Source organism: Chiloscyllium plagiosum, unplaced genomic scaffold, assembly GCF_037043375.1.
Source record: "Chiloscyllium plagiosum isolate Xiang-an unplaced genomic scaffold, Cpla_swu_hap1 HiC_scaffold_50, whole genome shotgun sequence".
Classification (NCBI taxonomy): domain Eukaryota; kingdom Metazoa; phylum Chordata; class Chondrichthyes; order Orectolobiformes; family Hemiscylliidae; genus Chiloscyllium; species Chiloscyllium plagiosum.
In genome coordinates this window covers 54,410,553-54,424,780 of record NW_028270188.1, presented here as the reverse complement: position 1 = coordinate 54,424,780, position 14,228 = coordinate 54,410,553, and the positions used below count along the sequence as shown (strand labels likewise).

General features: G+C 64.1%; 1 protein-coding gene across 1 annotated transcript in view; it reads right to left on the bottom strand.

The window, feature by feature from the left end:
• The window catches only part of LOC148135315 (tropomodulin-4-like), a gene marked incomplete at its 5' end in the record, with an annotated part of 69,312 nt that extends 55,990 nt beyond the window's left edge, over positions 1-13,322 (bottom strand). Inside the window, 2 exon segments of the mRNA XM_087985114.1 lie at positions 13,161-13,196; positions 13,199-13,322. Of these exon segments, the coding sequence (XP_087841240.1) occupies positions 13,161-13,196; positions 13,199-13,322 (160 nt within the window).
• Positions 13,323-14,228: the final 906 nt, after the last annotated feature.

Sequence of the window (14,228 nt, the reverse complement as noted above, 5' to 3'; positions counted from 1 at the left end):
CTGGTGAAAAGGATCAATTCTGACAGGCCCCGATGGGGGGGGTCATGATTCCTGTTTGGGAATCGGACTCAGCAAACTGCAATTCCTGAATATGGCCTTCACATCTGAGAGGTGGGTATGTGCTCTGTGCTGGGGATGATGGTGCACTGAAAGGGGGCAGTTGGTTTAAGGAGAAAGTGAGGGCTGCAGATGCTGGAGGTCAGAGCTGAAAATGTGTTGCTGGAAAAGCGCAGCAGCTCAGGCAGCATCCAGGGAACAGGAGAATCGACGTTTCGGGCATGAGCCCTTCTTCAGGAATGAGGAAAGTGTGTCCAGCAGGCTAAGATAAAAGGTAGGGAGGAGGGACTTGGGGGAGGGGCGTCGGAAATGCTATAGTTGGAGGGAGGTCAAGGTGAGGGTGATAGGCCGGAGTGGGGTGGGGACGGAGAGGTCAGGAAGAAGATTGCAGGTTAGGAAGGCGGTGCTGAGTTCGAGGGATTTGACTGAGACAAGGTGGGGGGAGGGGAAATGAGGAAACTGGTGAAATCCGAGTTCATCCCTTGTGGTTGGAGGGTTCCTTCTTCAAGGACCGCAATTTCCCCCCCGACGTGATCGACGGTGCCCTCCACCGCATCTCCTCCACTTCCCGCTCCTCCGCCCTTGAGCCCCGCCCCTCCAACCGCCTCCAGGACAGAACCCCACTGGTCCTCACCTACCATCCCACCAACCTCCATGTACAGCGTATCATCCGCCGTCATTTCCGCCACCTCCAAACGGACCCCACCACCAAGGATATATTTCCCTCCCCTCCCCTATCAGCTTTCCGTAGAGACCACTCCTCCGTGACTCCCTCGTCAGATCCACACCCCCCACCAACCCAACCACCACTCCCGGCACCTTCCCTTGCAACCGCAAGAGGTGCACAACTTGCGCCCACACCTCCCCCCTTACTTCCCTCCAAGGCCCTGAGGGATCCTTCCATATCCACCACAGATTCACCTGCACCTCCACACACATCATTTACTGCATCCTCTGCACCCGATGTGGCCTCCTCTATATTGGGGAGACAGGCCGCCTTCGTGCGGAACGTTTCAGAGAACACCTCTGGGACACCCGGACCAACCAACCCAACCACCCTGTGGCTCAACACTTCAACTCCACCTCCCACTCCACCAAGGACATGCAGGTCTTTGGACTCCTCCATCGCCAGACCATAGCAACACGACAGCTGGAGGAAGAGCGCCTCATCTTCCGCCGAGGAACCCTCCAACCACAAGGGATGAACTCAGATTTCTCCAGTTTCCTCATTTCCCGTCCCCCCACCTTGTCTCAGTCAAATCCCTCGAACTCAGCACCGCCTTCCTAACCTGCAATCTTCTTCCTGACCTCTTCGCCCCCACGCCCACTCCGGCCTATCACCCTCACCTTGACCTCCCTCCACCTATCGCATTTCCGACGCCCCTCCCCCAAGTCCCTCCTCCCTACCTTTTATCTTAGCCTAGTGGACACACTTTCCTTATTCCTGAAGAAGGGCTTATGCCCGAAACGTCGATACTCCTGTTCCTTGGATGCTGTCTGACCTGCTGCGCTTTTCCAGCAACACATTTTCAGCTTGGCAATTGGTTTAAGCCTGAGGGCTAAGTTAAGGCCTCAATGGAGACAATGATTATGTGAAGAGTCCAAGGTCGGTTTCAAATCTGCTCCCTGACTCTGGCTCGGGAGTATCGGTTGCCATAGCGATGGGTTACTCACCAATGTCTATATCCACTCGCCCATCTCAGTTTTCCTATCTCACTCTCGCTTGACAACCACAGCTCGAAGGTCAACAGTCTCAGATCATTCCTCAGGGGTCAGGAGGCCAGTATCCAGGCTGTCCCAACCCACCCAAGGCTGAGGGAGTGGGTGCTGTGGGAGGGTCAGTGCTGAGGGAGCGGGTGCTGTGGGAGGGTCAGTGCTGAGGGAGTGGGTGCTGTGGGAGGGTCAGTGCTGAGGGAGTGGGCGCTGTGGGAGGGTCAGTGCTGAGGGAGTGGGCGCTGTGGGAGAGTCAGTGCTGAGGGAGCGGGTGCTGTGGGAGGGTCAGTGCTGAGGGAGTGGGTGCTGTGGGAGGGTCAGTGCTGAGGGAGCGGGTGCTGTGGGAGGGTCAGTGCTGAGGGAGTGGGCGCTGTGGGAGGGTCAGTGCTGAGGGAGTGGGCGATGTGGGAGGGTCAGTGCTGAGGGAGCGGGCGCTGTGGGAGGGTCAGTGCTGAGGGAGCGGGCGCTGTGGGAGGGTCAGTGCTGAGGGAGCGGGCGCTGTGGGAGGGTCAGTGCTGAGGGAGTGGGTGCTGTCGGAGGGTCAGTGCTGAGGGAGTGGGCGCTGTGGGAGGGTCAGTGCTGAGGGAGCAGGTGCTGTCGGAGGGTCAGTGCTGAGGGAGTGGGCGCTGTGGGAGGGTCAGTGCTGAGGGAGTGGGTGCTGTCAGAGGGTCAGTGCTGAGGGAGTGGGCGATGTGGGAGGGTCAGTGCTGAGGGAGCGGGCGCTGTCGGAGGGTCAGTGCTGAGGGGGTGGGTGCTGTCAGAGGGTCAGTGCTGAGGGAGTGGGCGCTTTGGGAGGGTCAGTGCTGAGGGAGTGGGCGCTGTGGGAGGGTCAGTGCTGAGGGAGCGGGCTCTGTCGGAGGGTCAGTGCTGAGGGAGCGGGTGCTGTCAGAGGGTCAGTGCTGAGGGAGTGGGTGCTGTGGGAGGGTCAGTGTTGAGGGAGTGGGCGCTGTGGGAGGGTCAGTGCTGAGGGAGTGGGCGCTGTGGGAGGGTCAGTGCTGAGGGAGCGGGCTCTGTCGGAGGGTCAGTGCTGAGGGAGCGGGTGCTGTCAGAGGGTCAGTGCTGAGGGAGCGGGTGCTGTCAGAGGGTCAGTGCTGAGGGAGTGGGCGCTGTGGGAGGGTCATTGCTGACGGAGTGGGCGCTGTGGGAGGGTCAGTGCTGAGGGAGCGGGCGCTGTGGGAGGGTCAGTGCTGAGGGAGTGGGCGCTGTGGGAGGGTCATTGCTGACGGAGTGGGCGCTGTGGGAGGGTCAGTGCTGAGGGAGCGGGCGCTGTGGGAGGGTCAGTGCTGAGGGAGTGGGCGCTGTCGGAGGGTCAGTGCTGAGGGAGCGGGCGCTGTGGGAGGGTCAGTGCTGAGGGAGCGGGCGCTGTCGGAGAGTCAGTGCTGAGGGAGCGGGCGCTGTGGGAGGGTCAGTGCTGAGGGAGTGGGTGCTGTGGGAGGGTCAGTGCTGAGGGAGCGGGTGCTGTGGGAGGGTCAGTGCTGACGGAGTGGGCGCTGTGGGAGGGTCAGTGCTGAGGGAGCGGGCGCTGTGGGAGGGTCAGTGCTGAGGGAGGGGGTGCTGTGGGAGGGTCAGTGCTGAGGGAGCGGGTGCTGTGGGAGGGTCAGTGCTGAGGGAGCGGGCGCTGTGGGAGGGTCAGTGCTGAGGGAGCGGGCGCTGTGGGAGGGTCAGTGCTGAGGGAGTGGGTGCTGTCGGAGGGTCAGTGCTGAGGGAGTGGGCGCTGTGGGAGGGTCAGTGCTGAGGGAGTGGGTGCTGTCAGAGGGTCAGTGCTGAGGGAGTGGGCGATGTGGGAGGGTCAGTGCTGAGGGAGCGGGCGCTGTGGGAGGGTCAGTGCTGAGGGAGCGGGTGCTGTCAGAGGGTCAGTGCTGAGGGAGTGGGCCCTGTGGGAGGGTCAGTGCTGAGGGAGTGGGCCCTGTGGGAGGGTCAGTGCTGAGGGAGAGGGCCCTGTGGGAGGGTCAGTGCTGAGGGAGTGGGCGCTGTGGGAGGGTCAGTGCTGAAGGAGCGGACGCTGTGGGAGGGTCATTGCTGAGGGAGTGGGCGCTGTGGGAGGGTCAGTGCTGAGGGAGCGGGCGCTGTGGGAGGGTCAGTACTGAGGGAGTGGGCGCTGTCGGAGGGTCAGTGCTGAGGGAGCGGGCGCTGTGGGAGGGTCAGTGCTGAGGGAGCGGGCGCTGTCGGAGAGTCAGTGCTGAGGGAGTGGGCGCTGTGGGAGGGTCAGTGCTTAGGGAGTGGGCGCTGTGGCAGGGTCAGTGCTGAGGGAGTGGGCGCTGTGGGAGGGTCAGTGCTGAGGGAGTGGGCGCTGTGGGAGGGTCAGTGCTGAGGGAGTGGGTGCTGTGGGAGGGTCAGTGCTGAGGGAGTGGGCGCTGTGGGAGGTTCAGTGCTGAGGGAGTGGGTGCTGTGGGAGGGTCAGTGGTGAGGGAGTGGGCACTGTGGGAGGGTCAGTGCTGAAAGTGTGGGCGCTGTGGGAGGGTCAGTGCTGAGGGAGTGGGCGCTATCGGAGGGTCAGTGCTGAGGGAGTGGGCGCTATCGGAGGTTCAGTGCTGATGGAGTGGGCGCTGTGGGAGGTTCAGTGCTGAGGGAGTGGGCGCTGTGGGAGGGTCAGTGGTGAGGGAGTGGGCACTGTGGGAGGGTCAGTGCTGAAGGTGTGGGCGCTGTGGGAGGGTCAGTGCTGAGGGAGTGGGCGCTATTGGAGGGTCAGTGCTGAGGGAGTGGGCGCTATCGGAGGTTCAGTGCTGATGGAGTGGGCGCTGTGGGAGGGTCAGTGCTGAGGGAGTGGGCACTGTTGGGTCAGTGCTGAGGGAGCGGGCGCTGTTGGTGGGTCAGTGCTGAGGGAGCGGGCGCTGTGTGAGGGTCAGTGCTGAGGGAGTGGGCGCTGTTGGTGGGTCAGTGCTGAGGGAGCGGGCGCAGTTGGTGGGTCAGTGCTGAGGGAGCGGTCGCTGTTTGTGGGTCAGTGCTGAGGGAGCGGGTGCTGTGGGAGGGTCAGTGCTGAGGGAGCAGGCGCTGTGGGAGGGTCAGTGCTGAGGGAGCTTGCGCTGTGGGAGGGTCAGTGCTGAGGGAGTGGGCGCTGTGGGAGGGTCAGTGCTGAGGGAGTGGGCGCTGTCGGAGGGTCAGTGCTGAGGGAGTGGGCGCTGTGGGAGGGTCAGTGCTGAAGGAGCGGGCGCTGTGGGAGGGTCAGTGCTGAGGGAGCGAGCGCTGTGGGAGGGTCAGTGCTGAGGGAGCGGGCGCTGTCGGAGGGTCAGTGCTGAGGGAGTGGGTGCTGTGGGAGGGTCAGTGCTGAGGGAGTGGGCGCTGTGGGAGGGTCAGTGCTGAGGGAGTGGGCGCTGTGGGAGGGTCAGTGCTGAGGGAGTGGGCGCTGTGGGAGGGTCAGTGGTGAGGGAGTGGGCGCTTTGGGAGGGTCAGTGCTGAGGGAGTGGGCTCTGTGGGAGGGTCAGTGCTGAGGGAGTGGGCGCTGTGGGAGGTTCAGTGCTGAGGGAGTGGGTGCTGTGGGAGGGTCAGTGGTGAGGGAGTGGGCGCTGTGGGAGGGTCAGTGCTGAAGGTGTGGGCGCTATCGGAGGGTCAGTGCTGAGGGAGTGGGCGCTATCGGAGGTTCAGTGCTGAGGGAGTGGGCGCTATCGGAGGTTCAGTGCTGATGGAGTGGGCGCTGTGGGAGGGTCAGTGCTGAGGGAGTGGGCGCTGTGGGAGGGTCAGTGGTGAGGGAGTGGGCACTGTGGGAGGGTCAGTGCTGAAGGTGTGGGTGCTGTGGGAGGGTCAGTGCTGAGGGAGTGGGCGCTATCGGAGGGTCAGTGCTGATGGAGTGGGCGCTGTGGGAGGGTCAGTGCTGAGGGAGTGGGCGCTGTTGGTGGGTCAGTGCTGAGGGAGCGGGCGCTGTTGGTGGGTCAGTGCTGAGGGAGCGGGCGCTGTGGGAGGGTCAGTGCTGAGGGAGTGGGCGCTGTGGGAGGGTCAATGCTGAGGGAGTGGGCGCTGTGGGATGGTCAGTGCTGAGGGAGTGGGCGCTGTGGGAGGGTCAGTGCTGAGGGAGCGGGCGCTGTGGGAGGGTCAGTGCTGAGGGAGTGGGCGCTGTGGGAGGGTCAGTGCTGAGGGAGTGGGCGCTTTGGGAGGGTCACTGCTGAGGGATTGGGCGCTGTGGGAGGGTCAGTGCTGAGGGAGCGGGCGCTGTGGGAGGGTCAGTGCTGAGGGAGCGGGCGCTGTGGGAGGGTCAGTGCTGAGGGAGTGGGCGCTATCGGAGGGTCAGTGCTGAGGGAGTGGGCACTGTGGGAGGGTCAGTGCTGAAGGAGTGGGCGCTGTGGGAGGGTCAGTGCTGAGGGAGTGGGTGCTGTGGGAGCATCAGTGCTGAGGGAGTGGGTGCTGTGGGAGCGTCAGTGCTGAGGGAGTGGGCGCTATCGGAGGGTCAGTGCTGAGGGAGTGGGCGCTGTGGGAGGGTCAGTGCTGAGGGAGTGGGCGCTATCGGAGGGTCAGTGCTGAGGGAGTGGGCGCTGTGGGAGGGTCAGTGCTGAGGGAGTGGGCGCTGTGGGAGGGTCAGTGCTGAGGGAGTGGGCGCTGTGGGAGGGTCAGTGCTGAGGGAGCGGGCGCTATCGGAGGGTAAGTGCTGAGGGAGTGGGTGCTGTGGGAGGGTCAGTGCTGAGGGAGCGAGTGCTATCGGAGGGTCAGTGCTGAGGGAGCGGGTGCTGTGGGAGGGTCAGTGCTGAGGGAGTGGGCGCTGTCGGTGGGTCAGTGCTGAGGGAGTGGGCGCTGTGGGAGGGTCAGTGCTGAGGGAGTGGGCGCTGTGGGAGGGTCAGTGCTGAGGGAGCGGGCGCTGTGGGAGGGTCAGTGCTGAGGGAGTGGGTGCTGTCGGAGGGTCAGTGCTGAGGGAGTGGGCGCTGTGGGAGGGTCAGTGCTGAGGGAGTGGGTGCTGTCAGAGGGTCAGTGCTGAGGGAGTGGGCGATGTGGGAGGGTCAGTGCTGAGGGAGCGGGCGCTGTGGGAGGGTCAGTGCTGAGGGAGCGGGTGCTGTCAGAGGGTCAGTGCTGAGGGAGTGGGCCCTGTGGGAGGGTCAGTGCTGAGGGAGTGGGCCCTGTGGGAGGGTCAGTGCTGAGGGAGAGGGCCCTGTGGGAGGGTCAGTGCTGAGGGAGTGGGCGCTGTGGGAGGGTCAGTGCTGAAGGAGCGGACGCTGTGGGAGGGTCATTGCTGAGGGAGTGGGCGCTGTGGGAGGGTCAGTGCTGAGGGAGCGGGCGCTGTGGGAGGGTCAGTACTGAGGGAGTGGGCGCTGTCGGAGGGTCAGTGCTGAGGGAGCGGGCGCTGTGGGAGGGTCAGTGCTGAGGGAGCGGGCGCTGTCGGAGAGTCAGTGCTGAGGGAGTGGGCGCTGTGGGAGGGTCAGTGCTTAGGGAGTGGGCGCTGTGGGAGGGTCAGTGCTGAGGGAGTGGGCGCTGTGGGAGGGTCAGTGCTGAGGGAGTGGGCGCTGTGGGAGGGTCAGTGCTGAGGGAGTGGGTGCTGTGGGAGGGTCAGTGCTGAGGGAGTGGGCGCTGTGGGAGGTTCAGTGCTGAGGGAGTGGGTGCTGTGGGAGGGTCAGTGCTGAGGGAGTGGGTGCTGTGGGAGGGTCAGCGCTGAGGGAGTGGGTGCTGTCGGAGGGTCAGTGCTGAGGGAGTGGGTGCTGTGGGAGGGTCAGTGGTGAGGGAGTGGGCACTGTGGGAGGGTCAGTGCTGAAAGTGTGGGCGCTGTGGGAGGGTCAGTGCTGAGGGAGTGGGCGCTATCGGAGGGTCAGTGCTGAGGGAGTGGGCGCTATCGGAGGTTCAGTGCTGATGGAGTGGGCGCTGTGGGAGGGTCAGTGGTGAGGGAGTGGGCACTGTGGGAGGGTCAGTGCTGAAGGTGTGGGCGCTGTGGGAGGGTCAGTGCTGAGGGAGTGGGCGCTATTGGAGGGTCAGTGCTGAGGGAGTGGGCGCTATCGGAGGTTCAGTGCTGATGGAGTGGGCGCTGTGGGAGGGTCAGTGCTGAGGGAGTGGGCACTGTTGGGTCAGTGCTGAGGGAGCGGGCGCTGTTGGTGGGTCAGTGCTGAGGGAGCGGGCCCTGTGTGAGGGTCAGTGCTGAGGGAGTGGGCGCTGTTGGTGGGTCAGTGCTGAGGGAGCGGGCGCTGTTGGTGGGTCAGTGCTGAGGGAGCGGTCGCTGTTGGTGGGTCAGTGCTGAGGGAGCGGGCGCTGTGGGAGGGTCAGTGCTGAGGGAGCTTGCGCTGTGGGAGGGTCAGTGCTGAGGGAGTGGGCGCTGTGGGAGGGTCAGTGCTGAGGGAGTGGGCGCTGTCGGAGGGTCAGTGCTGAGGGAGTGGGCGCTGTGGGAGGGTTAGTGCTGAAGGAGCGGGCGCTGTGGGAGGGTCAGTGCTGAGGGAGCGAGCGCTGTGGGAGGGTCAGTGCTGAGGGAGCGGGCGCTGTCGGAGGGTCAGTGCTGAGGGAGCGGGCGCTGTGGGAGGGTCAGTGCTGAGGGAGCGGGCGCTGTCGGAGGGTCAGTGCTGAGGGAGTGGGCGCTGTGGGAGGGTCAGTGCTGAGGGAGTGGGCGCTGTGGGAGGGTCAGTGCTGAGGGAGTGGGCGCTGTGGGAGGGTCAGTGCTGAGGGAGTGGGCGCTGTGGGAGGGTCAGTGGTGAGGGAGTGGGCGCTTTGGGAGGGTCAGTGCTGAGGGAGTGGGCTCTGTGGGAGGGTCAGTGCTGAGGGAGTGGGCGCTGTGGGAGGTTCAGTGCTGAGGGAGTGGGTGCTGTGGGAGGGTCAGTGGTGAGGGAGTGGGCGCTGTGGGAGGGTCAGTGCTGAAGGTGTGGGCGCTATCGGAGGGTCAGTGCTGAGGGAGTGGGCGCTATCGGAGGTTCAGTGCTGAGGGAGTGGGCGCTATCGGAGGTTCAGTGCTGATGGAGTGGGCGCTGTGGGAGGGTCAGTGCTGAGGGAGTGGGCGCTGTGGGAGGGTCAGTGGTGAGGGAGTGGGCACTGTGGGAGGGTCAGTGCTGAAGGTGTGGGTGCTGTGGGAGGGTCAGTGCTGAGGGAGTGGGCGCTATCGGAGGGTCAGTGCTGATGGAGTGGGCGCTGTGGGAGGGTCAGTGCTGAGGGAGTGGGCGCTGTTGGTGGGTCAGTGCTGAGGGAGCGGGCGCTGTTGGTGGGTCAGTGCTGAGGGAGCGGGCGCTGTGGGAGGGTCAGTGCTGAGGGAGTGGGCGCTGTGGGAGGGTCAATGCTGAGGGAGTGGGCGCTGTGGGATGGTCAGTGCTGAGGGAGTGGGCGCTGTGGGAGGGTCAGTGCTGAGGGAGCGGGCGCTGTGGGAGGGTCAGTGCTGAGGGAGTGGGCGCTGTGGGAGGGTCAGTGCTGAGGGAGTGGGCGCTTTGGGAGGGTCACTGCTGAGGGATTGGGCGCTGTGGGAGGGTCAGTGCTGAGGGAGCGGGCGCTGTGGGAGGGTCAGTGCTGAGGGAGCGGGCGCTGTGGGAGGGTCAGTGCTGAGGGAGTGGGCGCTATCGGAGGGTCAGTGCTGAGGGAGTGGGCACTGTGGGAGGGTCAGTGCTGAAGGAGTGGGCGCTGTGGGAGGGTCAGTGCTGAGGGAGTGGGTGCTGTGGGAGCATCAGTGCTGAGGGAGTGGGTGCTGTGGGAGCGTCAGTGCTGAGGGAGTGGGCGCTATCGGAGGGTCAGTGCTGAGGGAGTGGGCGCTGTGGGAGGGTCAGTGCTGAGGGAGTGGGCGCTATCGGAGGGTCAGTGCTGAGGGAGTGGGCGCTGTGGGAGGGTCAGTGCTGAGGGAGTGGGCGCTGTGGGAGGGTCAGTGCTGAGGGAGTGGGCGCTGTGGGAGGGTCAGTGCTGAGGGAGCGGGCGCTATCGGAGGGTAAGTGCTGAGGGAGTGGGTGCTGTGGGAGGGTCAGTGCTGAGGGAGCGAGTGCTATCGGAGGGTCAGTGCTGAGGGAGCGGGTGCTGTGGGAGGGTCAGTGCTGAGGGAGTGGGCGCTGTCGGTGGGTCAGTGCTGAGGGAGCGGGCGCTGTGGGAGGGTCAGTGCTGAGGGAGCGGGCGCTGTCGGAGGGTCAGTGCTGAGGGAGTGGGCGCTGTGGGAGGGTCAGTGCTGAGGGAGTGGGCGCTGTGGGAGGGTCAGTGCTGAGGGAGTGGGCGCTGTGGGAGGGTCAGTGCTGAGGGAGTGGGCGCTGTGGGAGGGTCAGTGGTGAGGGAGTGGGCGCTGTGGGAGGGTCAGTGGTGAGGGAGTGGGCGCTTTGGGAGGGTCAGTGCTGAGGGAGTGGGCGCTGTGGGAGGGTCAGTGCTGAAGGTGTGGGCGCTGTGGGAGGGTCAGTGCTGAGGGAGTAGGCGCTATCGGAGGGTCAGTGCTGAGGGAGTGGGCGCTATCGGAGGTTCAGTGCTGATGGAGTGGGCGCTGTGGGAGGGTCAGTGCTGAGGGAGCGGGCGCTGTTGGTGGGTCAGTGCTGAGGGAGCAGGCGCTGTGGGAGGGTCAGTGCTGAGGGAGCGGGCGCTTTGGGAGGGTCAGTGCTGAGGGAGTGGGTGCTATGGGAGGGTCAGTGCTGAGGGAGTGGGCGCTGTGGGAGGGTCAGTGCTGAGGGAGTGGGCGCTATCGGAGGGTCAGTGCTGAGGGAGTGCGCGCTGTGGGAGGGTCAGTGCTGAGGGAGTGGGCGCTGTGGGAGGGTCAGTGCTGAGGGAGCGGGCGCTGTGGGAGGGTCAGTGCTGAGGGAGCGGGCGCTGTGGGAGGGTCAGTGCTGAGGGAGTGGGCGCTATCGGAGGGTCAGTGCTGAGGGAGTGGGCACTGTGGGAGGGTCAGTGCTGAAGGAGTGGGTGCTGTGGGAGGGTCAGTGCTGAGGGAGTGGGTGCTGTGGGAGCGTCAGTGCTGAGGGAGTGGGCGCTATCGGAGGGTCAGTGCTGAGGGAGTGGGCGCTGTGGGAGGGTCAGTGCTGAGGGAGTGGGCGCTATCGGAGGGTCAGTGCTGAGGGAGTGGGCGCTGTGGGAGGGTCAGTGCTGAGGGAGTGGGCGCTGTGGGAGGGTCAGTGCTGAGGGAGCGGGCGCTATCGGAGGGTAAGTGCTGAGGGAGTGGGTGCTGTGGGAGGGTCAGTGCTGAGGGAGCGAGTGCTATCGGAGGGTCAGTGCTGAGGGAGTGGGTGCTGTGGGAGGGTCAGTGCTGAGGGAGTGGGTGCTGTGGGATGGTCAGTGCTGAGGGAGCGGGTGCTGTCGGTGGGTCAGTGCTGAGGGAGTGGGTGCTGTGGGATGGTCAGTGCTGAGGGAGTGGGCGCTGTCGGAGGGTCAGTGCTGAGGGAGTGGGTGCTGTGGGATGGTCAGTGCTGAGGGGGTGGGTGCTGTGGGATGGTCAGTGCTGAGGGAGCGGGCGCTGTCGGTGGGTCAGTGCTGAGGGAGCGGGCGCTGTGGGAGTGTCAGTGCTGAGGGAATGGGTGTTGTGGGAGGGTCAGTGCTGAGGGAGTGGGCGCTGTCGGAGGGTCAGTGCTGAGGGAGTGGGCGTGATCAGAAGGTCAGCGCTGAGGGAACAGCTACAGAGATAGGTAGGAGGTTTGGGGGCCGGAGGAAGTGACAGAGATAGGGAGGGGGTGTCGGGGGCTGGAGGGGGTGATGGAGATAGGGAGGGGCTGTTGTGGGCGGGAGGGGGTGACGGAGATAGGGAGGGGGTGATGGGGGCTGGATGGGGTGACGGAGATAGGGAGGGGGTGATGGGGGCTGGATGGGGTGACGGAGATAGGGAGGTGGTGTAGGGGCTGGAGGAGGTGACGGAGATAGGGAGAGGGTCGAGGGGGTGACAGAGATAGGGAGGAGGTTTGGGGGTGACGGAGATAGGGAGGGTGTCGAGGGGGTGACGGAGATAGGGAGGGGGTGTTGGGGGCTGGAGAAACAGTGTCTGGGTTTGTGGTATAACTGAGGGGAGTCAATGAAGAAGGAGCTGATGTGATTTTCCACAGGGATCCATTCCCAACGCTACTGAAATATTATCTACCCTGACGTTGTTCCACGTCTCTCGGAGAGTCGGGTGTCAATTGGCATTTTGTGTCATTGGGTCACTGAGTGAGATGGAACGTTATCCCCACAGACCCTCGATCTTAAGTAATTTAATCTTGACTTTTGCTGGAGCAACAAGGTTGAAGATTTTTCTTGTGTGGCCTGAACAACATCGCTGTCCCTCCTCTCCCTCCGCACCCTCCCTCCTCACCCTCCTCTCCCTCCCTCCTCGCCCTCCTCGCCCTCCTCGCCCTCCTCGCCCTCCTCTCCCTCCTCACCCTCCCTCACCCTCCCTCACCCTCCCTCACCCTCCCTCACCCTCCCTCACCCTCCCTCACCTTCCTCTCCCTCCTCTCCCCACCATCTTACTGCGGGCAATGTACAAGACATCTTACAAAGGACTGGCAGCAGCCAAATGGGTTGACCCGCTCCCTCAGCACTGACCCTCCCACAGCATCCGCTCCCTCAGCACTGACCCTCCGACAGTGCCCGCTCCCTCAGCACTGACCGTCCGACAGCGCCCACTCCCTCAGCACTGACCGTCCGACAGCGCCCACTCCCTCAGCACTGACCCTCCAACAGTGCCCGCTCCCTCAGCACTGACCGTCCGACAGCGCCCACTCCCTCAGCTCTGACCCTCTGACAGCGCCCACTCCCTCAGCTCTGACCCTCCGACAACGCCCACTCCCTCAGCTCTGACCCTCTGACAGCACCCACTCCCACAGCTCTGACCCTCCCACAGTGCCCGCTCCCTCAGCACTGACCTCCGACAGCGCCCACTCCCTCAGCTCTGACCCTCCGTCAGCGCCTGCTCCCTCAGCTCTGACCCTCCGACAGCGCCCGCTCCCTCTGCACTGACCCTCCACACAGTGCCCGCTCCCTCTGCACTGACCCTCCCACAGTGCCCGCTCCTCAGCACTGACCCTCCCACAGTGCCCACTCCCTCAGCACTGACCCTCCCACAGTGCCCGCTCTCTCAGCGCTGACCCTCCGACAGTGCCTGCTCCCTCAGCACTGACCCTCCCACAGTGCCCGCTCCCTCAGCACTGACCCTCCGACAGCGCCCACTCCCTCAGCTCTGACCCTCCGTCAGCGCCTGCTCCCCTCAGCTCTGACCCTCCGACAGCGCCCGCTCCCTCTGCACTGACCCTCCCACAGTGCCCGCTCCCTCTGCACTGACCCTCCCACAGTGCCCGCTCCCTCAGCACTGACCCTCCCACAGTGCCCACTCCCTCAGCACTGACCCTCCCACAGTGCCCACTCCCTCAGCTCTGACCCTCCGACAGCGCCCGCTCCCTCTGCACTGACCCTCCCACAGTGCCCGCTCCCTCTGCACTGACCCTCCGACAGTGCCTGCTCCCTCAGCACTGACCTCCACAGCGCCCCGCTCCCTCAGCTCTGACCCTCTGACAGCTCCCGCTCTCTCAGCGCTGACCCCTCCCTCCCAGGCTCTCCCAGCACTGCCACCCCGCCTGGCCTACCAGCGATGTCACACATCTCTGCGTCGGTGGCTTTTTGAGAGCTTCCTCCAGCTCCGGCTCCAGGATCACATCCGCATCCTTCTCAAACTGCGTCTTTTCCCGTTCCTTCGCAACAAAGGGCTTCCCTGGGGGGGGGGGGGGGAAAGCACCGAGGTTACCGTGGGGACAGAGAGAGAGAGAGAGAGAGAGAGAAACGTGTGGATCGGGGAAGAGAGAAGGAGGGAGAGGCCGAGAGAGAGAGAGGCTGAGGGAGTTTCAGACGGGGAGTGAGTGACGTGAGGGTGGAGGTGAGGGGTGAGGAGAGATGAGGGGATGAGAGAGACGCACGGTGGGGGAGGTGGAGAGAGGGATAGGGCGGGAGAGAGAGAAGGAGTCCAGAATTAGAGGGGCATAGGTTTAGGGTGAGAGGGGAAAGGGAGCTGAGGGGCAACGTTTTCACACAGAGGGTGGTACGTGTGTGGAACGAGCTGCCAGAGGAAGTGGTGGAGGCTGGTACAATGACCGCATTTAAAAGACATCTGGATGGGGACAGGAATAGGAAGGGTTTGGAGGGAGATGGGCCAAGTGCTGGCATTTGGGACTGGATTGGGTCGGCCTGGACGGGTTGGACCAAAGGGTCTGCGTCCGTGCTGTACGTCTCTATGACTCTATTTGCAAGATTCTTTCAAAACCGCTTTGTCCCAGCGCTCTGAAAGCAGTATTTTATAACGACAAGGAACCTCTTGACAATGTCACACCAAATCATATCGTAAAATTCACAAAGGTGGATAAATCCACAGGACCTGATCAAGTCATAGAGGACGTACAGCACGGAAACAGACCCTTCGGTCCAACCCGTCCATGCCGACCCAGATATCCCAACCCAATCTAGTCCCACCTGCCAGCGCCCGGCCCCATATCCCTCCAAACCCTTCCTATTCATGTCCCATCCAAATGCCTCTTAAATGTTGTGATTGTACCAGCCTCCACCACTTCCTCTGGCAGCTCATTCCACACACGTACCACCCTCTGTGTGAAAAAAGTTGTCTCTTTTATATCTTTCCCCTCTCACCCTTAACCTATGCCCCT